This window comes from Sminthopsis crassicaudata, chromosome 1, assembly GCF_048593235.1.
Source record: "Sminthopsis crassicaudata isolate SCR6 chromosome 1, ASM4859323v1, whole genome shotgun sequence".
Taxonomy (NCBI): Eukaryota; Metazoa; Chordata; class Mammalia; order Dasyuromorphia; family Dasyuridae; genus Sminthopsis; species Sminthopsis crassicaudata.
The window spans coordinates 422,519,079-422,546,869 of NC_133617.1; the positions used below are offsets into that span (position 1 = coordinate 422,519,079).

The 27,791-nt window shown below is 37.6% G+C and overlaps 1 protein-coding gene across 3 annotated transcripts in view; it reads left to right on the forward strand.

Moving 5' to 3' along the window:
• The window catches only part of C1H16orf96 (chromosome 1 C16orf96 homolog), a 61,045-nt gene extending 35,805 nt beyond the window's left edge, over positions 1-25,240 (forward strand). For 2 of the 3 annotated variants that reach the window (XM_074280402.1, XM_074280403.1), the window contains exons 8-16: positions 4,624-4,698; positions 6,523-6,687; positions 10,142-10,260; positions 11,496-11,558; positions 12,803-12,895; positions 17,464-17,650; positions 18,006-18,105; positions 20,159-20,233; positions 21,363-25,240. In XM_074280402.1, the coding sequence (XP_074136503.1) occupies positions 4,624-4,698; positions 6,523-6,687; positions 10,142-10,260; positions 11,496-11,558; positions 12,803-12,895; positions 17,464-17,650; positions 18,006-18,105; positions 20,159-20,233; positions 21,363-21,673 (1,188 nt within the window). In that variant the 3' untranslated portion in view covers positions 21,674-25,240. The remainder of the gene's footprint in view (positions 1-4,623; positions 4,699-6,522; positions 6,688-10,141; positions 10,261-11,495; positions 11,559-12,802; positions 12,896-17,463; positions 17,651-18,005; positions 18,106-20,158; positions 20,234-21,362) is intronic. The other variant, XR_012484522.1, reaches the window with a different exon arrangement.
• The last annotated feature ends 2,551 nt before the right edge of the window (positions 25,241-27,791 follow it).

Below are 27,791 nucleotides of genomic sequence, written 5' to 3' on the forward strand. Positions count from 1 at the left end.
CTCAAGACCTCCTGACTTCAGAACTGGTACTTTCTCTACTGCATATCTAGCTGTCTGCATCAATGGAAGGAATATCTGCATCAATGAGATTATAGACTCATTGAAGTCTTTGCTATGGTTATTTTTCAAAATTAAAGTTAATGTATGTATATTACTTTAATACTAACTTTTTTGCTATGCAGTCTAAGGGCAGCCAGGTATCTCATTCGATAGAGCACTGGCCATGAAATCAGGAGAACCTGAGTTCAAAACCTCAAGGTTGTGTGACCTTGAGCAAGTCACTTAACAAATTCCCCAACAGTAAAACAACAATAACAAGAACAACAAAATAATGATCTAGATTATTTGTATACCATAATTTGTTCAACTATAGCCCAGTGGTCATTAACAGTCAGTCAACAAACATTTATTAAATGCCCACCATCCACCTATTTAAATCTGGGAATCAAAAAAGAGGTAAAATTAATATGTACAAACAAGTTAAATATAGAACATTTTTGTAAAACTAAGTCTTTTTTCCACCATGAAAATACATTTCAGATATAATCCTAATAGTGAAATGACTGATTCAAAGGGTATGTGAGTAGCTCTTATTGAATGTTGTTATGCTTTTTTCCATAAAAAATAAGACACCAATTCAAAACTCTAACTACAGTATAGTAGTGTGCCCAATACTCTATAGCCCAGTCAGCATTTAATTTTATCATTTTCAGTTATCTTTGCCAAAATAGTAAATAAATTGATATTTCCTAGTTTTTTTATTTATACTTATCCACTTATTACAATCTGAATGATTTTTCAGGAATGATATTTATTTATTGTGGAATGGATGTTTTGCATATATTCTTTTCTTCTTATTTTTAATGTTTTTCAGCAAAGAAAATATAAAATATTTATTTATTTACCTTCATTAGTATTTTATTTTTTCAAATAAATCTAAAGGTAGTTCTCAACATTCATTTCTGAAAGATTCCATGTTTTAAATTTTTCTCCCAAGTCTCATTTGGGTATAGAGAGTTTTAATTCCTTTATCTGAAAATAGAGACTCTTCTTATCTTTTGATCTTTATCAATTGGGGAATGGCTCTCATTTTTATGATTTGACTTCTCTATATATTTAAGACGAGGCTTTTATCAGAAAAAGTTGATATAAAATTTTTTTTCATAGTTATGGTTATTGTGTATCTTCTTTATCCCATTTTTTTCTGTTTATATTACTCTCTCCTTTCACCCTGTCCATTCTCAAGATGTTTTTTTCTGACTCTCACCCCCTCCAATCTACCCTCAATTCTTTTATTGTCCTCTCTCACTTTATCCCTTTCCCCTTCTACTTTCCTGTGGTGTAAGACAGATTTCTATGCCCAAGTGAATGTGCATATTTTTCCCTTTTTGATCCATTTCTGATGAGAGTTTCATGTGCTCCCATCTAAACTCCCCAATCTTTTCTTCCATTGTAAAGGCTCTTTCTTACCTCTTTAATGTCAAATAATTTACCCCATTCTACTTCTCCCTTTCTGCTTCTCTTACTGCTTTTCTCTTTCTCACCTCTTATTTATTTATTCATTCATTCATTTATTTATTTATTTTTAGATAATTTTCCTATCATATTCAGCATATACCCTTGTCCTCTGTCTATATATGCTCCATCTAATGACCCTAATAATGAGGAGTTAAAGTATAATTTTTCCACATAGGAATGTAAACAATTTAACTTTGAATCCCTTATGATTTCTTGTTTCTTGTTACTTTTTTATGCTTCTCTTGAGTCTTGTATTTGAAAGTTAAATTTTCTATCCAGCTCTGGTCCTTCCATCAGGAATGCTTAAAAGTCTTTTACATGACTCTTGTTTGTAATCCTAACTCCTTTGCCTTCTGGAATATCATATTCCAAGTCCTCTGATCCTTTAAAGTAGAATCTGCTAAACTTTGTGTTATGCTGACTATGCTCCATGATTTGCAAACTGTTTCTTTCTGCCTGTTTGCAATATTTTCTCCTTGACCTGGAAGCTCTGGAATTTGACTATGATTATTTGGAGTTTTCATTCTAGGATCTCTTTCAGGAGGTGACCAGTGGATTCTTTCAGTTTCTATTTTACCTTCTGGTTCTACAATATCAGGGTAGTTTTTCTTGATAATTTCTTGAAATTATCTTGAAATTCTTGAAAGATTATGTTTAGGCTGGGTTTTTTTATTATTACAGTTTTGGATGTTTTAAAATCATGGCTTTTAGATAGCTTAATAAATTTTTTAACAAATCAAGCATTTATTGATAATAAATCATAATTTGTGACTCCCATATTTAGTTACAAAGCACCACATGGGTTTAAGAAACTTTGGTCTATTTTAGCATATACAAAATACTTACAAACATAGCCAAATCCTATTAAGCTGTCAGTAACATTTGCAGTGGTATTAAATAAATAAATAGTATCCATTGAAGTTTGACTATTTCCAGTTGTTTAAATTTACCCTTGATTTTTTCAACCTGTAGATATTTTGTTATTGTAACTTGTCTTGTAACTTGCTGTTACTTCTTCTTTTTATATTTCAATAACATTTTTACTTTTTTAATATTTTCAATATTCATTTTTGTAAGATTTTGAGTTCCAAATTTTTTTCTCCTTGCCTCCCTTCCCTCCCCCTTTCCACCCAAGCATGTATAGATACATGATCTATATAAAATTGTGTATAATTTGATATAGATTACACATGTGCAATCATAATAAACATATTTCTATATTAGTCATGCTGTGGAAGAAAAAAGTAGAACAAAAGGGAAAAACCATGAGGGGGAAAAAAGGCAAATCAAAAAAAAAAGTGAAAATGGTGAAAATATTATGGTTCAATCTGCATTCAGTCTCCATAGTTTTCTCCCTAGATGTGGATGGCATTTTCCATCCCATGTCTATTGGAATTGTCTTGTAGTCCAATAATTCTTTCCTGAATCTATTTTTCAGGTCAGTTGTTTTTCCAATTATATAGTTTACATTTTCTCCAATTTTTCAGTCTTGTGATTTTGTTTTATTGTAATCATTAGCTTCTACTTGCCCAATTCTAATGTTTACAGTTATTTTCTTCTGTGAATTTTTGCATCTCCCTTTCCCTTTGACCAATTTTGTTTTTAAAGATGTTCTCTTGAGTGAATTTTTATATATGTTTTTCCATTTGGCCAATTCTGCTTTTTATGATATTTTCCCTTTATTGGATTCTTGTGCCTTTGTGCCTGGACTATTTTGTTTTTTAAGGTGTTATTTTCTTTGCTATTTTTTTGTGTTTCCTTTACCAAGCTGATGACAAGGATGACCCAAAGATAGTCTGCATCTTTCAGATGGTGGCAGCTCCCCAAGACCTCTTCCATTTTGAACTATGTCCCCAGTTTTGCAGAGTTAAACTTGCCTTAATTCTGTAGCTATATATTACTATTCAAATTTGTTATATTGATCTTGTTTCTTCCAAATCATAAAATCATAGATTTAAAGGTGGAGAGGTCCTGTTATAATTGAAGCATAGAGAGGTTGTTATCTGCCCATTGTCACACAGCTATTTAAGGCCTGAGGTGGGATTTGAACTCAGTCTTCCTAGCTGCAAGTATAGCATTCCATTCACTGTGCCATCTGACTTTCATCCTGATATGGGGCCACCTATATAACAGGTATTTTTGTTTAACTATGTTTATTATAGTTTCAGTTTTGAGGTGGGTAGAGGAAGGGGAATGTTTCAAAAAATGACTTATACAAAACAAAAATCAGCATCTACAAAATATGTTGAATTCTGTAGTAATATAGAAATTTATGATTTATTTCTACGCCTAAGACTTGTGTCAAAAAGTTTGAGCCCTAAGTGTCATGGGTAATTTGGAGCTATTTTATCCTTCATGAGAGGTAAAGACAAGTTTGTTGGACTTCTCCAAGAAGCTATACACTTGCAGGAAAGAGCTCAAGAACTTTTGACCACTCTTGCCCCCTTAGCCAAAAATGTACATTTCTTAGGATTAGTGACCTGTGCTCAGGAAATGAAATATAAAAAAGAGGCCGCTAGAGATTTGGAGTCCAGTTATAAGGACTCACTTAGACAATTTTATGTTTCTGGGGCATATGTTGCTGCTATGGCTGTTGAGATGAAGAAAAAATATACCAACCTTGCTGGAAGCTACATGGAGAATTAGCAGAGTCCCTCCCCAAAAGCATGCTCAAAAGAGGAAGGAACCTTTCTCCTTGTTTTTTTTAAATTTTTTTTTTTATGGCCTACCAAATGGACAACACTTCCTGACTCAGTCACAAATCATCTTTGACCCAATTCTTTCCACTCTTACCCCACTCCCTATTTATAGGACCAATAAAGCCAATCAGGAGTCATTTTATCCCCTTGTCTTTTAGCAAGGAACCAGATTGCATACACCATGAGATCTTCCCTGTTACATAATGAATGATCTCCAGGGTTCTTCATTTCCTCCACAGTAACCTGGCCCTACTTACCACTCTGATTAGAGTTTCTATAAGAATTTTCTCCTTTCCAAAATCATGTGGAGATCTGGGGACCATGAGCCCTCTGAGTCCAAGATTTTAATAAGTAGACCCTCTAAAATCTCTCAAAAAGAATAACCAGATCTTTCCTTTGAAATTAGGGCCTCAAACTAGCAGTGACACAACTAGAAAAAGAAAAGGCAGATAAAATTTGGATGGAAGAACAAATGAGAGAGGTGAGTAGATGATAACACTTTCTCTATGTCCACCTTGCCCTACCTCCACAGTCTGAGGACTATACCTAGAAATAGACACCCATATAATGTGAGTCTTAAATAGAATGATGATAAAATTAAGGAGATAGGAGATAGAGGATAAGTTGCTTACCAAATATGGAAAGGTTGGAAAAAATGGTTTTTGTTGTTTTGTTTTAGTTTTTATTTTGGTTCAAGTAGATTTAAACACCATTCATAGCACAATGCAAACTAATTCTATACATTCCTTCATAGAAGTCTTGCTTTAATACAGCAACTGTTTTGAGACTAATCTGCCTTTTTAGCAAGTTGATGCTAGAAGTAGTTCAAAGTAGGTTTACTGTAATGAATAAAGACAGTACTGTAAATGAATTTTTTTTTTTTTTGGTCTACCTGAGCTCCCTTCAGGTCAGAGATCTCAATGTCCCATCCCAGCCCCAGATCCTGAAGATCGAGGACTTATGAAGTGATAGAGCGAACTGGAACTTCACTCTAGTTTGGTCCAGTCTTTCCCAAGCCGAGCATAACAGACTCTCCTTTCACTTTTATTTGTTTTATGGATCTGCAGTTGTAAGAAAAAAGCAGTACCTTTAACCAATTTACTTAAAAGTGATTGCTTAAAACCATTTCATGCTAATTCATTGAATCCTGGAGTAATTTTTGCATAATTGTTGGTATATTTTACATTTGAGGTAAAAGATCCATACAGCATTTCTGCTTGGTTGATATTTTTTAAATTTCACCAGCATTTTGACCACTTAATGAATTCTTTAGCTAAAAAAAAAATTAAAATATTAAAAACTTCAAATCAGGAAATTCCATCCAATCTTTAAGGTTCAGTTCTAAGAGAAACAAAATCAACATAATCCAGGCCAGTATTGGGCCATAAAGGGCAGTCAGAACTGGTTAAGCAGGATCACAATCAACAAACATAGTCAAGGTCTGGTAGGCATGGCAAAGAATTCGGGGTGAGAGAAACTACTTTCAATGCACTCTCATTCAGATAGGGTCTAGGTGTGGCTTTAGTGCAAGTTTTCAGCATGGTAATAATGTCCCAAATACCTTTTAAGTGCAAGAATCCTCAAAGTGCTCAAAAGCTGATAAGATGTTTCAAAAACACAAATAGTGAAGTAAAAATGCTTAGTTGGGAAGCCCAAACCATCTTATCACATATATCCACATATGACTTGACAAGATTTAACATCTATAAATTAAATAAGTGATGCTTATATTAGAAACTCTAGGTAAATTTACTATTATGTAAACTGATTTTTAGCAAATTGATTTTAGGTAATTTAATTTTTGTCAAATAGGTTGTTACTGACCTTAAATAAAATGCCCTAGGTCCATTTGAATAACCCTTAATGTGTCTCTGAATTGGATTTGGGTTTTCTTGTTTTTTGTTTTGTTTTGTTTTGTTTTTAAATAACACTATGGTGACTCCAATATGTCCTAACTCTTGAGTTTCCTCACTCCCCTTTGCCAATTTGTGAGTAGGAGGGTGGGCTTATAGAAATTATGCTGGAGAGAGAAGTATGGATGTATGTATTGGTGTCTGTGAGTGTATCAATGTGTGCTATGTTAGCCTGAGAAAGAAGAGGGGTAGAGAAAAACCAGGGTTGGACTGGGATGGGATGAGAAAAACACCTCAGTGTATTTTAGAGAGTTCTTGGGTGCCCCACAAATTATAACAAGTTGAAGAGCATGGTTCAGTCCCTTTAGTCTTAGTACATGGGGCAAAGAAGACAACTTCCTTTCACTCTCTTCCATCTTTCCTTTTTCTCTCTGATATTTCCCTCTTACCAGAAAGCAGACAAGAGTGCCCTGGCCTTCAAAGCAAACCAGGCGGACTTGGAGCTTGCAAAAGTTCAGTTAAATGACATGATGCTTGACATGTTGCAGAAGATATCTATCCATGAGAAGGACTGGCAGAAGGTGCTGGAGAAGCTTTTCTTTGACGTGGACTCCAAGGTCAGAAATTTTTCCTTTGAAAGAGTCAAACCAGCTGGGCTCAGACCTGCAGAAGCTGATATTGTGACTTTCCCAGGCAACTAAGCAACTATATACTAGAAAAACTGGATTCTCTCCCCTTATCAGGCTCTCATATCAGGAATTGTAGGAAGCTAATAGCAACAACAGAGGCTATAGAAGAAATTGGGATCAGGACTTAGAGGAAGAGAATGTTAGAGCCAGCCCAAACAGGCTGGAGAGAGCCAGTTGTTCAATCATTGTATGTAAGCATTTTTACACCTCAAAAATTGGCAAATCAAAATGAGTTACTTTGTTAATTGGCTAGACTTAAAAAATGACAGAGAAAATATTAATAAGGCAGATTAAAATTCAAAAGTGTGTCATGTGAAACACTATCCTCTACCCTCATCTCTCAAACTGGTTGTTAACCAATGATTAGGAAGAGAGTTATGATAGTCATAAAAGTAGGGAGAACCCAAATCATAGGCCCTGTTCTAACACTAAGAATAGTGAAAAGAAAATCAATCTCCCTTAAGACTAGTGTCGTCCTCTTGAAATTATCTCCCAATTTATCTTGTATAAATCTTGTTTGTATGTAGTTGTTTACATAATGTCTCTCTCATTAGATGATGAGCTCCTGGAGAATAGGGGGCACATAGTAGGAGCTTAATAAATGCTTATTATCTGACTAGAAGCATTAGAACTGTATATTAGTATTAACTTTGCCACTGACAAATTGTGTGATCTCGGGCAAGTAATGTCATCTTCTCTGCTATATTTTCCTCATCTGTAAATTGAAGAAATTGGGCTAATTTCAGGCCTCTTCTAGTTCTAGAGTTCTATGAGTTATGATGACCTTCCATTCTCCTTCCTCACCCCTGCTCTAAATACCTCATAGAATTTTACAGCTGAAAAATGCCTTGGAAGTCATCCAATCTGGGGCAGCTAGGTGGCACAATGGATAGAGTACCAGCCTTGAATTCAGGAGGACCCGAGTTCAAATTTGACTCGGACACTTAACACTTCCTAGCTGTGTGACCCTGGGCAAGTCACTTAACTTCAATTGCCTCAGGGGAAAAAAAAGAAAGAAATCATCTAATCTGACCTGATTACCTGACAGATGAAGAAAATAATGCCCATAGAAATGATGCTTATAATAGTTCAAATAAATGATATATTGTGAATGTGGAGCAGATCTCAGCAAATGAACAGGACTGGGCAAAAGGTGCTGGAGAAGTTTTTCTGCTCCCCTTCTCAAAAATCTCCAATGATTCCCTATCATCCTGGGGAGATAAACTTCTCAATCTGGAATCCAAAGCCCCTCCCAATCTGGCTCATTTTTATTCCCCCAAAGGACAAATAATAAATGTGTACTGTGTTGGGTTGGCATGGGGGAGGAGAGGGGAAGTATTCTTTCTTAACTTTCCAAGCATTTGTTTAGCAATGTCCTTGTTTTTCCGCCTTCTGTACCTGCTTGGATGTGGTATGTCTGAGGCAAGCCCCATCTGTTGTGTCTGGCAGGGATACAAAGCTGCTGTTACTTAGTTACTCACATAAAGGGGGTGAGGGTGGAGAATTTAGTGGGAAGTTTTATAGCTCTAACTATACCAGGCTGCAGAGCAGAAATATGACCAGGTCTAAGTATCTTAAGCCGGAACAGAATTCAAGTTAATTCAAATGGCATTTTTTGTTGTTGTTGTTGTTGAGGCAATTGGAGTTAAGTGACTTGCCCAGAATCACACAGCCAATAAGTGTATCTGAGGCTGTATCTGTACTCAGGTCCTCTTGACTGGGCCATCTAGCTGCTCCAATTCAATGTTTAATGAGTACTACCATGTCCTGAGCATTGGACTAGAGCAAGGGAAAAACACTCCTTGGGCAGGCATGGAAGGCCCTCCACAATCTAACATCAATCTATCCTTGTATCTTTATTGGAGGTACATCTTTATTGGAGGTATTCAACTTCCTGTCTAACCCAACCAGATTATCACTGCCCCCATTTTCCTGACTTTTAGCCTTTCCTGACTTATCCCTATGCCTGGGATGCTCTACAATGCCCTATTTCCTTTTAAAAATCCTTATTCCTTAACCAAAACCCATACTGTATCCTTTGTGATTCCTTCCTTGATGCCTCAAGAAGCATGGTATTGTGGGTAAAGTGCCAGACCTAGTGTCAAGATGACTTGAATTTACATGTGCTCTCAGGTACTTTCTAGCTGTGAAGACATTGGGCTATTCATTTAATCTCTTAAATGTCTTAGTTTATCTACAGAGTGAAAAGGATGGATTTAATGACTGCAGTCCTAGGTCTTCTTTGTGCCCCATGGATCAAGTTGTGTCTTTTTTGTATCAAGGTTGAATGCGTGTCTCATTTCCCATAACAGACTGTAGGCTCCTTCAGATTAGATACCATGTCTTTTTTTGTTGTTGTTGTTTTGTTGTTTTTTTCCCTGAGGCTGGGGTTTAGTGACTTGCCCAGAGTCACACAGCCAGGAAGCATTAAGTGTCTGAGACCACATTTGAACTCCAGTCCTCCTGAATTCAGGGCTGATGCTCTATCCATTGTGCCACCTAGCTGCCCCATTTTTATTTTTTTTTAATGTAGGAAAGATTTATTTTACCTTCTTGCAAGAATTCATACCCAGGTTAGTAGACACACTTTTAAAACTCCAAAAGCAGCATTTTATTTCCTATCTTGAAGCACAAATCCCTTCTCTGATTCCCCATTTATTGGATGTTACAGAAATTACACATTAGGTACATATGTATGGAGATGATAATACCTGTAGTAACTTCACCAAGTTATCATTAAATTCCATTGAAATAATGGAAATAACGTATGGAATACACTTTGCAAATTTTGAAATCTTATATAAATGGCAACTATTATAAATTTTTGTATTCTAAATTTAACAAACATCTAATAAAAAGTATTTTATATACATAATAGAAACTATAAATATTATGCAAATAGCTATTATTTGATCTTTAGTGCCTCTTATATATAATAGGTATTTAACAACAAGTTTTTGTTGAGAGAATAAGTGAACACAAAATGAATGAAGTATGTGATAAAAGTATTTATCTGTTTGGATGGAAAATGTCATCTGCCTCTAGAGAGAAAACTATGGAGACTGAATGAAGATCAAAGCATATTGTTTTCATCTTATTTTCTTCTGTTTTTTTCTTTCTCATGGTTTTCTCTTTTGTTCTGATTTTTTCTCTCCCAACATGACTCATGTAGAAATATGTAAAAAAAAAAAAAAAAAGAATGTACATGTATAACATAAAAAATAAATTAAATTTTTAAAAAAGTTTTTGTTTAAAGGAGTTCCTACCCTCAAAGATATTAAAGTATAGCAGATGTAATTAAAAATATTGATCAATTAAATAACTATCATCAAGTCCAAACATCCAAAGCTAAATATCTGCACCTTTCTTTATCCTCCCGTAGCTGAACCACATGGACTTAGATCCTGTGAAGAAACAGATGGAGCAAATGTGGAAATTTGTAAAAAAGAAGTTGATGGAAGGCCCTCGCTTTGATGCAGAAACTGCTGCTGGCTTTAGGAAGTGAGCTTCCAAAACTAGCTCCCCTCAATCATCTGAACTCCTTTCTCTGAGCTTTTCTATTGTCACTTTGGGAAAAAGGATTCCAGATCCTTCTGTCCTTGAGTTCTTCCCCACAGTAGGTTTGAAGACTGAGAGAGGACCAGAGGCAAATAAAAGAAGAGGCTGAGAACACTGGGGAGAAAAGGTTAGGGGTCACTGTAGAGGAGAAGGTTCCCTAGCAGGATAGGAAGAAGACTTGGCCAGTTATATAGTTCCTTTGCCTCTACATTTTACCTCTGTCTCCAAACAACCATCAGAATCATTTCCAAGTATTAAGGCATCTTATCTCCAAAAAGTTCTTGTTAAAACCCAGATATGCTTTTTCTTCATGTTCCTCAAATGAGATACTCTACTCTTCTAGTCAATTTTAATGTCTGTCCCCTTAAACTGGAATACATTCTCTCTCTCTCTCTCTCTCTCTCTCTCTCTCTCTCTCTCTCTCTCTCTCTCTCTCTCTCTCTCTCTCTCTCTCTCTCTCTGTGTCTCTCTCTCTCTCTCTCTCTCTCTCTCTCTCTCTGTCTCTCTCTCTCTGTGTCTCTCTGTCTCTGTCTCTCTCTGTCTGTCTCTCACTCTCACACATACACACACCTTTAAGTCCCAACTAAAATCCCTTCATAGGAAGTCTTTCTTCATCCTTCTTAGTCCCAGTGCCTTCTCTTTGTTTAGTATTTCCAATTTGTCCTTGTTTGAATGTAAGTTATTTGTGTATTGCCTGCCCCATTAGATTATGAGCTTCTTGAGAGCAGAAACTCTTTTCATTTTATTCTATCTTCAGCACTTGATACATTGCCTAGAATATGTTTGCAGAAGATAAATAGAAAGGAACATATTTGACCTACTTATATAAGTTGGCTTTGACCACAGTACTCTGTCAGATTAACTAGCCTATATACTCAAGAATAATGAGGTGAGGATTTTTAGGTTTTGATGAAGTAAAGGTAGGTTCAGTGCCTTGCTTCATTCCTTTAATACAGAGTAGCCAGAGGACAATATCAGGGCATTAGAAACCTGTTGATCTTTAGATCCAAAATGGAACCTCCTTGTAGGTTCTTTGGGTCTGATCTACAATGTAGCCATCTCTTAAGGAGACCTAGGAGAACACTAACTCTTCCTCCCAATTATACTCTCTGGGTCACCTTTCTTAGTGTGCTTGTGAAGCTGATCACAACTTGCTTGGGGCGGGGTATCTATTTCAGGCAACTGTTTGATCGGATGAAATGCATTTCTTGTGACAAGCCTGTGAACATCATGACAAGCCCGTGAGTACCACCCTCCAAGGTTTGCTGCAATTCAATATTTCCAACGGTGTCTTATAAAACCCTGCTGTTCCATGTAATGTGAATAGGGTTTCTATGAGAAAATGCTTTTACTAGCAACATTTTCCAATCCAAAATGCCAAATAGGAAATTAAATATGCATAAAATGTCACCTTTTTTGACTATAAAAATAAAATTCAATTTCCTGTTTTGCATCAGTCTTGACTAAATCCTCTCCCTCTTTAATCCCTACCCTTCAGACCTCCAGAAACACTACTTACTTGTTTTGTCAATAGATTTCAAGCTTAAACATGTTTAGTTTGAGAATCACAATTCCTCCTTCATGGAAGTCCCTTCCCACCAGGGGGCACCATTTCACATGGTTTTCTCTGCTGATTCCCAGATAGTTTTTCCCTGAAGACCTAGTTATCAATAATAATACCTTGCTTTTGTAGGATACTCTTTATTTCCAAAGAACTTAATTCTCATTCCAATATTCTGAGTTAAATCCCACAGAGATGATCACCTGAGGAACAGAAGAACCCAGTCCCAGAGAAGTTAAATGATTTGCCAGCTAATTAGTGACAAAGCTGGAACAAGACCTGGTTCTTTTAATCTCTGGGTTGCTGCTCTTTCCAGTATACTATTCAAGGTCATGTCTCCTAAAAAAGTGATTTTAGCTTCTAGGGGTTAACATAAAAGATAGGAAAAAATAAATGCTCCCTGGCCTCTTAGTGTTTTTGTTGTGGTTCTGTCATTTTTTGGTCATATCCGACTCTTCATGACCCCATTTTGAGGTTTTCTTGGTAGAGATACTTTTGCTGTTTCCTTCTCCAGCTCATTTTACAGTTGTGAAAACTGAGGTAAACAGAATTAAGAGACCTTCCCAGGGTCGTACATCTAATAAGTGATGCCAGAAATGAATTTATGAATAAGAGTCCTCCTGATTTCATGTTCAATGCTCCATTCACTACACCACGTACCTGTTCCACTTACAGCACAGAGAAATCTTATTCTGGGAAAGGTGTCAATAGGACTTTTGATTACTCATCAAATGGACATGCTAAATTGAAGAGGATTGTAAAAATCTAATCAGATCTGATTATGAATTTATTATCTTTTTCCTTCTAATCTATGAAATTATCAAAAAGATGGACTCCTAACACTATTTCTCTCCCTCCCCCATCTCCAGATAAGAGAATTTTGCTGAGGATTCCAGTTTATTTCTCTGTTCTCCTCTTTAACAGACAGTTGATTAGTATCCGGAATTTAGACCTAAGCCACCGTGCCCAGCCAGTCAGTGCAAACAGCTACGAATATCTAGAATGGCTAAAATTAAGGTGAGTGGTAATAAGCTCTGGTGCCCCACACCCCCATTTCCCCAGACCTCTGGGACGTGGACAGGATTTACTGGGTCCTCAGGCCTTATTCTTCCTTCTAATCAGTCACCCCTGTAAGAATCCTGCGGACCTAATCTCACTCTATAGAACTTAAGGAGAACACCATCTTTATGCAGTCTATGGGACTCGAGGCTGAACTATCCCTAGAAGGTCTGTGGCCCACAAATGACTCAGAAACCTATGCTTTTCTAGGGGGGAGGGAAAGAGAGGAAAGTGTGAGTGAATGAGTGAATGTGGGGACTGAACACTGACTTCTACCTCCAATTCTATTTCCACCCACACTATTGCCAGAGATCCAAATCACTAAGAATCCAAAGTCCCATCGAGTGGCCTGACACCATTGGAATTTTTCACCACTTCAGTGGAGATGTCTGATCCTTCTGGGACTTAATTTGATAACAATAACTCTGTGCTTTCTGTCTTAGAAGAAAAAAAACAACCCAACAACAACATACTTTGACTTGTTTGAACGTGCCAAACCCCACACAATCTGATTTCCACGTCTATCACTCTAATGAAGCTGCCCTCTGGAGGGTCAATATTAGCTACCCAATCACCAGATTTCTATTTACATTCTTCAGCCTCCTTAACCTCATGCAGCATTTAATACTGCCAATCATCTCTCTTCTACAGGATATTCTCCTCCTTAGCTTCATAAACACTGCACTTTCCTTTTCTTCCTCCTACCTCCTTTTAAAATTGTTATAAACTTAACATTTTCATGTACAAAGAATAATAAAAAGAGATATGCCATTATGAATCCCTATTATATACAACTTGACTTTTTAACAATAATATCAATGCTGTGCTACTTGTCTGACCTTCTGCTCTTTTCTGGGTATTTTTTAAAAAATGACTGACATTGTTCCTCCTTTTTTATATTATAAACACTATTCCCCTCAAAAGATTCCTTTTATTCTTCTACCACAAATAAAAGTCCTCCCTGGTAACAAAAAAGTAAAGCCAAGCAAAACAAATTTACATATTGGCTGGGTCTGAAAAATGTATATTTTATTCTGTATCATCTCTTTGTTGAGCTCCTCTGACTCTTCTAAATATGGTTCTATCTCCTTAAGATCATAGGTTTAGAATTGGAGGACTTGGGAGATCATCTTTTTCAACTCCTTTATTTTACAGATGAGGAAACTGAGACCCAAAGAAGTCCATTGACTTAAGTCACACAGATTGCAAAATTGGAATTTGAACCCAGATGTCCAATGCCTTTTTCACTTTACTATCCTGTCATTTATTGGCTCCTCATCCTTCCCCTTGCCTTTCAAAGTGTTTCCCAAGATTCCATCCTTGACTTTCTTCCTTCTCAACAGTTTCTTCCTTATACATTTATATAGAATGTCCCAAATCTCTATTGCTAGCTCTTTTCTGAATTCCACACTCACATCACCAACCGCCTCCAGCACAGTTACATTTGGATTCTATGTGTTCAAAATCAAGTTTATGATTATTTTTCCACCTAAACTTTCTCCCCTTTATGTCTTCATTATTTCTGCCAGTTGTACTACCATTTATCAGTCTCATGTTCTGAGCTTTAGAATTCTTTTGATGCTTCCTCATCCCCTCATCTCTCCTATCCATTCCTCTATAAATCTTGTTGATTTTACCTTCACCATATCACTTATAAATGTCCCCTCTTTATTTCCCCTGTCACCATCCTGGCTCAGAATCTCATTTAAATTATAGACGTAATAATGGATGGTAACTTGGAAGCCACTGAGGCCAAAACCCTCATTTGATATATAAAGAAATGTGCCTGAGAAATATTAAGTTATTTGCTCAAGATCATACAGAGAGTAAATGGCAGGGCCACAATTCAGTCTTAGGATCTCTGACTCCATATCCCACTATTTCTTCCACCCATTTCCTTCTCTCACTGGCTTTCTACTACCTACAAAGCAAATTTCAGTCTTCTTTGCCTGATGTTCTGGGCTCTCCACAATCTGGCAGGATCCTACTTCTCCAGTCTTATTTCATCTTACTGCTCCTCAAGTATTCCTTCCTGAGTAAATTGAGACCTCCTGTCTATCTCACAAATACATTCTACACTAGGGGCAGCTAGGTAGTACAGTGGATAGAACACTAACACTGAGTTCAAATTTGGCCTCAGACATTTACTATCTGAATGACACTGGGCAAGTCATTTAATCCTAATTGCATCTCTAAAAAAACAAATAAAACAGCAACAATTTATACATGCATATTAACACTCATATATTCTGCACTTTCCCTCTTCTCCACTTTAGTTCTTTCTGTTCCAGACATCAAGAATGTCTGCTTGTTGAATTCCAACCCCCTCTTGAAAGCATAACATAAATGCTCTCTTCTTTGGGAAATCCTCCTTGATTTTCTAATTTCTCATATAGTGTTTCCCTTTACACTTTTTTAAAATTAAATTTTATTTCTTTCAATCACTGAAAATCTACCTTCTACAGGCAGCTAGTAGCGCAATGGATAGAGCACCAGCCCTGAAGTCAGGAGGATCTGAGTTAAAATTTGATGTCAGACATTTAATACTTCCTAGCTATGTGACCCTGGGCAAGTCACTTAACCCAATTGCCTCAGCAAAAAAGAAAAAGAAAGAAAGAAAGAAAGAAAGAAAGAAAGAAAGAAAGAAAGAAAGAAAGAAAGAAAGAAAGAAAGAAAGAAAGAAAGAAAGAAAGAAAGAAAGAAAGAAAGAAAGAAAGAAAGAAAGAAAAAGGAAAGAAAGAAAGAAAGAAAGAAAGAAAGAAAGAAAGAAAGAAAGAAAGAAAGAAAGAAAGAAAGAAAGAAAGAAAGAAAGAAAAAAAGAAAGAAAGAAAGAAAGAAAAAAAGAAAGAAAGAAAGAAAAACCTACCTTCTCTCTCTGGGAAACCTTTCTTGACCTCATTTCTTGTATAATGTTTTCTCTCTCCCAATACATTTCAAAAATAAAATGTTATTTCTTTCAGTCAATGATAAACTACCTTCTCTCCCACTGAGAAAAAAAAGAAAAATAATCCTTTTTACAAAGATGTATAGTCAAGCAAAACAAATTCCCAAATTGTCACCCCATCCTCCCAAACCTATTAACATCCTATGTTTTAATTTCTGCTCTGGAGCCATCCCTTGTCTATCATGAAGAGTATAGTATATTTCATCCTGAATCCTCTAAAATCATTGCTAGCTGTTGTTGCATAATCAAAGTTCCCAAATCTTTCACAGCTATTTGTCTTTATTGTTGTTACTGTATAAATTGTTCTCCTAGTTCTGTTCACTGCACTCTGCATCAGTCATACAAGTTTTCCTAGCTTTCTCTGAAGCCCTCCTCTTTATCATTTCTTACAGCATAGCATTATTTCATCACATTCATATATTCTAAATTGTTCTGCAACATATAGTGCTTTGTTTCAATGTAATATATTTGGAATACATTATTGTGTGTTATAGATATATGTATATGTTTCTCATACCCCTGGTAGACTTTAAGCTTCATGAAGCTTACCTAAATTAGGTCTCTCCTCAGGTATACCATCCTGCATACCATAGAAATTTAATTCATCCTTTTAAAATTGAATTGGACAACAATGGACTTGTGGTTTGAACTGAGTAATCTATATCCCTAGTATAGTCCCCACTGTGACCAAACATATTCATGTGTGAGACAGCTTTGTGAAATGGTGAATCAGGGATGGGGATACAGCTTGTAACCATAGAACATCTATTTTTCCTTCACTGTACAACATTAACTGATCCCCATAAAGATTGACACTATAACCTCAGCAGCAATTTATTTACCCAACTGAGCTCACTGATACATTCCTGGTTCCCAACTAGAGAAGAAACTAAAACTATCCATATCCTTGTTATACCTTACCACTCTATACTTTCCCTTCTTCTTTTCCTGCCTTGTGGTTCCCCAACTTTCCTCTTCCCACAGATCTCCATATGATAATGTGAAAATGATGATGATATAATCACATATTTATTTAGCTCTTTACAGTTGGCAAAAGACTACTCTGTCAGCTAGGTAGTGCAAGTATTATTATCTCTATTTTAAAGATGAGAAAACTGAGTTTAAGTGGCTTGTCTATGGTCATACAACAAGTAAATGTCAGAACTAAAACTCAAAACCACGTCTTCTGATTCACAAACACAGTGCTTTTCCTAATAGGCCACAGTGGATAATAAAAAGCAGAAATGAGAGGCAGCCAAATAACATCTCCCCAACCATCACCTCCAAAAACATCCTTTCCCACAGCAACTCTGATGAAGATGTCTCCAAAGACTGAGAGCTGCAGCTTGAAGAAAAGCAAATCTTTGTTTTAGTCCAGTTACTTTTGTACCAGAGACTTTTTAAAGCCCAGTCTAATAATTTTCTCATATATCCTGAACCGCCAACCTGAGTGATTCTAATCTCTATCAGCCCTTCCCATGCCAGGCTGCCTGATGCATCAGGACCCAATATGACCTCCTGAGATGCAGTCTGAGTTGGGAAGAAATTTGGTCCCCTCCTCACGTCAGCCACCTTTTCCCAGGGAACAGCAAAAAATGCAACAGCTGCAACCAATGCAAGAAATGACTAATGCACCTGAAAAGGGGGACATGCCCATAGATGGCCAGGCACGTTTGGATTACAATTCAAGCCTGAGGCGAATCATAAAGATGCCCAACCTCAGCACCATTCACCCATATGGGGATCCATCCGTGTTTCCTCCTCCGAATGTGAGTACAGCTTTTGGTTCATCAGTTTCCAGATGGGTGATTTCTATTTGGGATCCTGGGATGGGTATGGGTGCATGGCTCAGTCCCTCTCTTCCTGTACTTAGACTTATCCCAGCCTTAGCAGCAAATAGAAAGAAGGTTCCATTCCAGGGACTGTGAGGGAACTGAGACCTTGGGTAGTAAGAGAGGAGGAAATAAATTGGAATTGGGAGTAAAGTATCTCTGGAAAAAAGGAAAACTGAGCAGCCTATGAAGGCAAAAGGAAAACAGTAAGGAAATCATCCCCTTCCTCTCTTCCCCTAAAGGATTGAGTTATAACCCAGGGTTCGGGGTCGGGATGTCTCTTTCTCCCCAGAGTGAAGTGAACATACTGGGAGTGGATGGGAATTTGTATAAAGGCAGAATGGGGCTTCGTGGTACTCCACGTTCCTTTATGACTGAGAAGGACCTGGCAGGTAGGACTTGTGAAATCTCACCTTCCTTTTCACTCGTGTACTTTTGGGCCGATGAGCTCCAAAAAAAACTCTGTTAACTCTGACATCTGTAATAAGGAAGTAACCTGGCATAGGTCCTTCCATCTGGAGCCCCCAATCTGTGGCATTATCAAAGATGCAATATTGGTGCGATTTTCATGTCTAAGTTTGTCCCCACAGAGCAGAAGTGGAGAACAATGAGTTTATAGACTATCAATTGATATGTGGTTTTGTCATGCTGACTGATTTCTTTTCTTTCTTTTTAATTCTTTGTTAGAAGGGATTTTGTTGGAAAGAAGAAGGGGAAGGCACATGTTAAGAAATGAAGATATAAATATTGAAGCTACTAATAAAAATAAATAAACAAAGAGATGGCATGCTGTAGTAGAGCACTCTGCTTTAACTCAAGAGTAATTTGGATCAAATCTGCCATATTTGCCATTTATTGTCTGTATAAACTTGGGAAAGCTCAGAATTTTTCTCAGCCCTTTTTTCCCCTTAATTTATGAAATGGAGTGACTGTGATGATCAAATAAGATGTAAAGTGCTTTGAAGACCTTAAAACATTATATAAATATTATTTGTAGGGTAATATAAATATAATTTGTAGGGTAATTATTTGCAGAGTACTGTATTTGAAAATAGTAACCAGGGTATCAATATCTTTAAGCATTAGAGATCTTTCCCATCTTGCCAGGGACCTAAGCCTCAGGAGGGGCACATCAAGTCACTGATAGGCAGCATGGTACAATAGATGGAGCACTGGGGTTTAATTTGGAGGTCCTAGGTTCAGATTGCCAGCCTCTGCCTCTGCTGTTTAGGTTTATATGATTTAGAGCTGGAGAAGACCTTTAAGGCCAAATTGTTCAAACACTTCCCTTTGAGCATATCATTTAACTTCTCTGGATCACTCACTAATTTAAATTTAATTTGTAAAATGAATGGGATGGGACTAGAATTCCTCTAAGATCCTTTCCAACATTAAATCTTTGACCTCTGGATGTAGACAAGGAAATGTTTTCATAAGCTTTTGAGCTGTTAAAGCATAAATCTGACTAAAGATTTTTGAGGCACCCAGTATAAATTGTTGGAGGAGCTTTCTTGGAGGCTGGATTTTCAAGTGATGTTACTCTGGTGGCAGTTGAGGTTTGCCCTATTTAGTGACCGATAGCTACCTCCATCTTGTTTGGGAAGTACTCCCAACTCAAACCAGTACCAAATTCTTTGGTTTATTGCTTCAGTCATTGAGCTACTAGTTGGTTCTTAGTCTAGTAGTAGGTAATGTGGAAACTGCAAAAAAGTATAAGCTATGACCCCTGCCCTCCAGAAGCTTACAATTTAGTCCAGAAGAAAAACCAGATACACAAAAAACAATTTAGTGGCAGAGAAAAGAAGCAATATGTGATGGAGACATGACGGCAGTGTAAAAATGCACTGGACTTGGAGACACAGGAAATAGGTTTAAGCCTCACCTTTGTTATTACCTGTCTAGCCTTGGACAAGTTATTTAACCCCTCTGGGTATCAACTCCCCTCTTTGGAAAACAAGGGCAATTAGACAAGGTAATCTCTACAACACTTTCTGGCTGCAAATCTGTGAATTTATTTGGTGATACAGTAAGTGCCAAAGAACTCTGGAAAAGACCACACATTCCTGGTAGACTGAGGAAATCTTTAAGAAAGAGGATGATTGGATTTGGAAAAGCTGAAGGCAGTGGGAGGATAACAAAGGATGGATAGAAAGGAGTGAGCAAAGATAGAGAGTAGGAAATAAACATTTCTTGTGTAGGAAATCCCTTTGATTCAAGACAGGAGCACATGTGGGGAGGAAATAGGAGATACAATTGTACTCTGTTATCTCAGAGCTCAGACAGAGGAGCAACCACGAAAAGTCTAGGGTAATGCACGGCCTGTTAAATATTATTTTGGCCACGCCCTGGGAGTGGGAGAAGGGACCTCCTGGACAGGAAGAAATCTGAGAGAAATCTCACCAAACTCTCATTTGCTTACCCCTTCCTTCACTTCTCTCCCCTTAGGATTAAAGGCTCCAAAACCACCAACATCCCGCAGAGTATCTGAGTATTGCAGTATCTCTAATGTCCTCTACCCTGGTAAATATTCACCTAATCCCTTCTCTCCTGGGCCCCCCAATCTCTGGATTGTTCTTTCTAGTTCCAAGTCAATTCTTCATTACACCTCTTGTCCAGAGGGCTTCTTTTGATGTTCTAGCTTCTCCTATTTTCCTCCTACTCCAACCTTCTCTCCAGAGGAGGAACCACTTCCCATATACCTTGGAAGGGACAGAGAATGTCTCCTTGATTTTGGTTTCCTTCTGGGAGTATAATTCTAGGACAGTCTTGGAGTGCTGAGAAAAATAAGTGGACCTCTCAGATTTCCTATCTCACTCTCCCCTAAAAATAGGTCCAGACTTCAGAAGTCCTGATTTGAATATTATCTCAGACATTGTAGCTGTATAATCCTATGTAGATCACTTAGGCACTTCTCAGCCAAAGTTTTCTCATCTATTAAATGGGGATAATAATAGGATTACCCTTAAAAGGTCACTGTGAAAGTCACATGAAATATTGTATGTAAAGTTCTTTGTACACTTAAAATATATAAGCATTATCATAATTATTATCAGTTTATCTGTATTTCATTTAATAGCAAAAAGTCTAGAACCCCTCAGCTTTTCTCCTGTTCTTGGTACCATCATCCTGCAATAGCAGATTGGATGAGGTCCTCCTTGAAAACTTAGTCAGGGGGCAGCTAAGTGGTGTGATGGATAGAGAACTGAAGAGTCTGAGGTCAAATTCATCTTAGATATTTACTAGCTGTGTGATCCTAGGCAAAATCACTTAACCCTGATTGCCTTAAAAAACAAAAAGCTTGGGCAGAACTCCCCTTAACCACAGCACAGGCTACAAAGGTGGCCCTTACTTTTCCACTCCTGACTGCTTGAGCCTAAACATTGCTTCCCAGAATCCCAGGAGGAGGAATATGAAGTAGCAGAAAGAACCTCAACCTAAGGGTCAGGAGATGTAGCAGATCCCTCAGGTTGCCTTGGACAAGCTAGCCATTCTTTCTGGCACTCAGGTTCTTCCTTGATGAAAAAGAGCTAATAATCCATCCCGCTGGCCTCACAGGATACTGTGATGATCAGCTAAGAAAATCTATGTGGAAACACTCTGGAGAAAAGCAAGCTTTCAGGGACTAGGAAAATCTTTTGTTCCATTACAGCCTCACGCCCCAGAACCAGCCTGACTACCCAGGTCCTGCAGCAGTTTTCGCAGCCCATGATGCCTTCAGGAATTCTCCAGCACTCATCATCTTCTGCCAACTTATCTTCAAAAATATCCAGCACCAATAACAGGCCTACTACCAAAGCAACCACTAGTGGTAGCCCATTCACCGGCAAGTTCGGCAAATCCGGCAAATCGGGCAAGTCTGGCAAATTGGGCAAGTCTGGCAAATTGGGCAAGTCTGGCTCTGATTCTTTGCCTTCCGGTGACTTCAATCCCAATTCACAAGAAGAGGGAACCAACATGTGAGCCCCTTCCTCTCCCCCTTTTCACTAATGTGCCCCTCCCTCTCCCCCTTTTTCACTAATGTGCCCCTCCCTCTCCCATTCAGAAGCCCTCCACTCATAGCTCATCCCCTAAAAATACTCATTCTGATAATGGATTCCATGGCCAAACAAGGCTGATTGGATTTGAAATCAAAGAACGTGGGTTTAAATCTCAGCCCTGCCAATTGTTGCCCTATGACTTTAGGCAGATCATTTGGTCTCTGAGCTTTAATTTCTTCATCTGTGAAATAAGGAAGTTGGATTAGCTGGGAGGGATCTTAAGATCTGGAAGGGAACTCAAAAGCCTTCTAGTCCAATCCCCTCATTTTACAGAAGAGGAAGCTGAGGTCCAGAAAGCTTCACTGACATGCCCAAAGTTTGTCTTTTTCAGATATAAAACTGGAACTTGGGTCCTTTGACTTCCAATCTAGTGTTTTTTCACAGTGTTCCAGATCTTTTAAGTTTTTTCAGAGCATTTTGAACATGTTTTCTCTTTTGATTCAACCTCTGTGGCCTACCAGCCAGCCAGGGGCTTCCAAACCCCTTCCAAGGCTCAGCTCTCTTATTTAGTGTCCCTGAGGGATTATGGCTCATTCTGACCCTGCCTTGAACAGCCTTTCCTTTCATTCTAGCCAAGACCCTATTCCTTCTTACAAAGTTTAGTTTCCTGTCTAAATTGTCTTGGAAGCCAGTGACTCCTGGATTCCTGGTCCCTCCTCCCCTTGCTCCTACCACAGATGAATATTTTTGGAAACTTCTACTCAGAATAAAATGTAATTTTTTTTTTTTTCACTCCGGATGAAGGGAAAGTATCTCACACATTGAGGGTGTGGCTTTGCCTTCCACAATTCATGGACAGAAGAAGCCTTCTTTCTTCTTCCCCAGAAAGTTGGGGGAGAAAAAAAGGAAGAGCCCAACAAGAGACTGGCTTCTACCCTCTCTTCAGGGTCTACCATTCTCATTGTGATGCGCTCTGCTTTCCTGCCTGCCTAGACCCCTCTGTCACCATGGCTTGAGGTCACTCCCCTCCCAACTCTGTAGCAGATGAAAAGGCAGTCTCATCATGGGCACTGGTGGGTCAAGTAAGGACATTAGTTAGAAAGTATTGTACCAAGTGGAATACTTGCTTCTTAGTCCACCTTAGGAAGGTATTGCTCTCTCAAGTCCCTCTATGTCTCTGACTAGCTGGAAAGAATAGAGGGCAAATCATCTTGAAAAAGAATAATATGAGACAGTAGAGTATGATAGAGGTTTGACATGGGAGACCCAAAACCAACCAACCTTTCCAAATACTACCTGAATTAACTTTGAACAGTACACTTCACTTCTCCATAGAAATGATGAGTTTGAATTAGACAACTTCTCAGATCCCTTCAGCTTAAAAATCTATGATTCTCTTACAAGAAGAGTATCTCTCTTTCCCCCTAACCCCACCCCCCCACAATTGAGACTCACATAGAGAAACCAAGGCTGGATTTCATAAGGACTAGAATTCTGCATCCACTCTTTTTTTCCTAACTAGACACATGGTTCATTCTTAGGAGACTCACCTCTAATGAAAGAGTAGCAAGGCTCCCTTTTCTCATGTTCATCATCTTAGCAAACCTCAACTCTGATATTCAAGGGACAAATTTATGTACAGTTTAAGATTATAGTTCACACCCACGATTCCCCCAAAGGAACCCAATATACAATATGAATCACATAGAGGATATGTAATTTATTTCTACACATAAACAGGATTTCAGACATAGGACACGAATGTGCACATATCTGACAAATAACAAGATTTTAAAATTTACAAATATGATTACAATCCATTAGGAGCTTGATATTTAAATTTCATCAAACATAAGACTGATGATTAGACATTTTGTATTTCACCTCATCTCTTGGACTATTTGAAATCTCCTAGTGCATATCTGCTGGTAAAATAGCCAGACTTGGACCAATCCTCTTGTTGGGAACCAACTAAAAATGAAGGGGACTCCTCTCCTGCTGCCATTCAGCTCTGATGTGATAAGACCCAGGACTTCCAAATCTGTCCATTATGTTGCATTTGCACCTGGATACATTCATTTTATTTATTATTTTCAATAGTATTTTGTTTTTCCAAATATATGTAGAGTTTTCAACATTCATTTTTGTAAGGCTTTGTGTTCCAAATTTTTCTCCTTCCCTTCCTCTTCTTCCCTCCTTACCAAGACAGCAAGTAATCTGATATAGGTTAAAGATGTACAATTTTTAAAAAGATATTTCCATATTTGTCATGTGTGAGAAAAAATCAAACTAAAAAACGCAAGAAAATAAGGTGAAAATAGTATGCTTTGATCCATATGCTGTCTCCATAGTTCTTTCTCTGGATGCACATGGCATTTTCCATGCCACGACATATTCTTTCACTTTGCTGCTTGGTAACCAGTTCTTTCATCTTTTATAGCTATTAATAAGTTAATGAATTATCTTTTTCCAATAACATGTGTATTTTGTCAGGGTCTTAAAGCCTTAATCTATCTATGTGGGGAATTTGGGAGTGAATTTCAAGCACTCTTGTTTATTTTGTAATCCCAATCCAATCTCAAGCATGGTTCATTTTCCTATAGGACAGTCCTGAGTGCTAAGGTATCTGGAGGGAAATATGACCCCCAGTAGATTAAGTGACCTCCAGCCATCAGTGCTGTACAAGCATGGAAATACTCTGGGGAAAAACCATTCACAAATCAGGCAGACAAGGCACAGACTTTTGAATCTTGAGGGAGATCTCCCACAGTATTAAGTATTACAGGGCTATTCATGAAAACATCCTATGTGGGGGATGAAGTAAAGTTAACTTAGGGTAGAGGTTATTCCATGGACCTCTCAAATTCAACCATGAAGATAGCCACCTACTTTATTATAGCTACTGAAATAATATGCATAAAAATATTTTAAAATGATACATATGTTTTCACATATATAAGCTGTACAGTTCTATATAAGCAACAAATCAAAGCAAAAAGCCTTTATTAAACATTATTGATGGAACTGTGAACGGATCTAACCATTCTGGGGAGCAATTTGGAACTATGCTCAAAAAGTTATCAAACTGTGCATCCCTTTGACCCAGCAGTGTTTCTACTGGACTTATATCCCAAAGAGATATTAAAGAAGGGAAAGGGACCTATATGTTTGTGGCAGCCCTTTTTGTAGTGGCAAGAAACTGTAACTGAGTGGATGCCCATCAGTTGGAGAATGGCTGAATAAGTTATGATATATGAATGTTATGGAATATTATTGCTCTGTAAGAAACAACCAGCAGGATGATTTCAGAGAGGCCTGGAGAGACTTACATGAACTGATGCTAAGTGAAATGAGCAGGACCAGGAGATCATTGTTCATGGCAAAAACAAGTCTATATACTATGATCAATTCTGATGGACATGGCCCTCTTCAACAATGAGATGATTCAAACTAGTTCCAATGTTCAATGATGAAAGAGCCATCTACACCTAGAAAGAGAACTGTGGGAACTGAATGTGGTTCACAACATAGCATTTTTACTCTTTCTGTTGTTTTTGCTTGCATTTATTTTGTTTCACTTTTCTCTTTTGCGGCATAATAATTGTATAAATATGTATGCATATATTGGATTTAACATATATTTCTATCATGTTTAACATATATTGGACTATTTGCCATCTATTGGGCATGGGGGAAGAGGGGAAATTGGAACACAGTGTTTTGCAAAGGCTAATGTTGAAGAATTGTCCATGCATATGTTTTAAAAAATAAAAAAGCTTTAACTTAAAAAAAAAGTGAATGTTGAAAACTATCTCTGTGTGTATTTGGAAAAATAAAACACTATTGAAAAAAATCTAGGATGTCAAAAGTGGTGCTAGCAAGGTGCAAAGATTGACTGATCTGATTGTTTAGTTCCAGTCGTGTCCAACTCTTCATGATCTCACTTGAAATTTTTCTTGGCAAAGATGCTGGAGTGGCTTATCATCTTCTTTTGCATCTCATCTTATAAGTGAGAAATTGAGGCAAACAGGGTTAAGTGACTTGCCCAGAGTCACAAAGCTAATAACTGTCTGAGGCTGGATTTGAACTCAGGTCTTCCTGACTTTAAGGCTAGCTCCACTGTACCATTTAGCCACCCCTGCCTGACTTGCATCCTTCCCCAAAAAGGAGACTCTAGGAGTAACTCACCAAGGGGTAAAAGGGACCAGGATGGAGGAGGTTCCAGGGTGAGAACATGAATCAGAAGTTCCAAGGTGGTTCCAAGGAAGATGGAATAACACTGTAGCTGAGGCATGGGGATAAAGTCCAGAAAGTCAGAAGCACCTCTGGGAAAGAAATTAAGGTCAAAATGGAAGTCCTGGGAAGAATTTTGCAATGGGAGAAGGGGACTAGTACAGCAAGGAGAGAAATATAAATGCTGTCTATTAGTTCCAGTGGCAGTGGTTAGATGCCTTACTGAGTACTGGCAAGAGTGCTCCATTTATGGAGACTGAAAGTTGAATTTTAATCAAAATGTACATGGCTATACGATACTGGAGATACAAACAGAATAGTCCTAATCTTCAAGACCTTACATATATGTACATGCATTGGAAATACATCATATACACAAGTAAATAATTCAGTAAGCATTTATTAAGCACCTATGATGGAGACTGTTTTAGACCCTAGGAATACAAAAATAAAATAATCCTTGCCCTCAAAAAACTTGTATTCTACTAGAAGGAAATACAGCATTTGCAAGTACAAATCTATAGATACTTTGTGAATACTAGGCAGTGTGTGAGGCTCCAAAGGCAAAAGTAAAACAGTATCTGTCCTCCAGAAGCTTATATTGAAAATATCTACAAAGTAACAAAGTAATTTCAAGAAGTACCAGGGTTGGGCATCAGGAACTAGACACATATATCCAGCATTCTGTGATTCACCTTTCTTTATCATTCCACTAGGAACTCCAAAATAACTCCCCTTGAATCTAGATTCCCTGAGTAAATTCCCAGCAGAACTTGAGGGATCCTAGTATTGAGGGGCATCATAGGCACAGTGGAGGTTAGATAAAGGATTCTAGAGGCACAAAGAAGCTGGCACCAAAGAACCCAAGGCCCAAGCTCTTACCCTACTAAGTTCTCCCTGTTAATCTTTCAGATTTCAGACTAATTTTGGGCTATTTATTTCTAGTCATATGAAAAAAATGCTCTAAATCACTATTGATTAGAGAAAAGCAAATTAAGACAACTCTGAGATACCACTACACACCTGTCAGATTGGCTAAGATGACAGGAAAAGATGATGATAAATTTTAGGAGGGATGTGGGAAAACTGGGACACTAATACATTGTTGGTGGAGTTGTGAACTGATCCAATCATTCTGGAGAGCAATTTGGAACTATGCCCAAAGGACTATCAAATTATACATAGCCTTTGATCCAGTAGTGTCTACTGGTCCTGTATCCCAAAGAGATTATAAAAAGGGAAAAGGTCCCACATGTGCAAAAATGTTTGTAGCAGCTTTTTTTGTGGTAACAAGGAACTGAAAACTGAGCCCATCAGCTTGAGAATACCTGAATAAATTATGGAATTAATGTAATGGAATAGTATTGTTCTATAACAAACAATCAGCAGGATGATTTCAGAAAAGCCTGAAGAGACTTACATGAAGTGATGCTGAGTGAAGTAAGTAGAACCAAAAAAACATTGGACACAAGATTATGTAATGATCAGCTGTGATGGACTTAGCTCTTTTCAATAATGAGGTAATTTAGGCCCTAATTCCAATAGACTTGTTATGGAGAGAACCATCTGTAGCCAGAGAGAAGATCATAGGCACTGAAAATGGATCACAACATAGTATTTTCACCTTTTTGTTGTTGTTTGTTTGATTTTTTTTTTACATTTTTTTCCCTTTTTGATCTGATTCTTCTTGTGCAGCATGAAAAATATAGAAATATGTTTAGAAGAATTGCACATTTAACCTATCTATACTGGATTACTTGCTTTCTAGGGTAGGGAGTAGAGGAAAGGGAGGGAGAAAAATTTGGAACACAAGGTTTTGCAAGGATGAATGTTGAAAACTATCCTTACATGTATTTTGAAAATAAAAG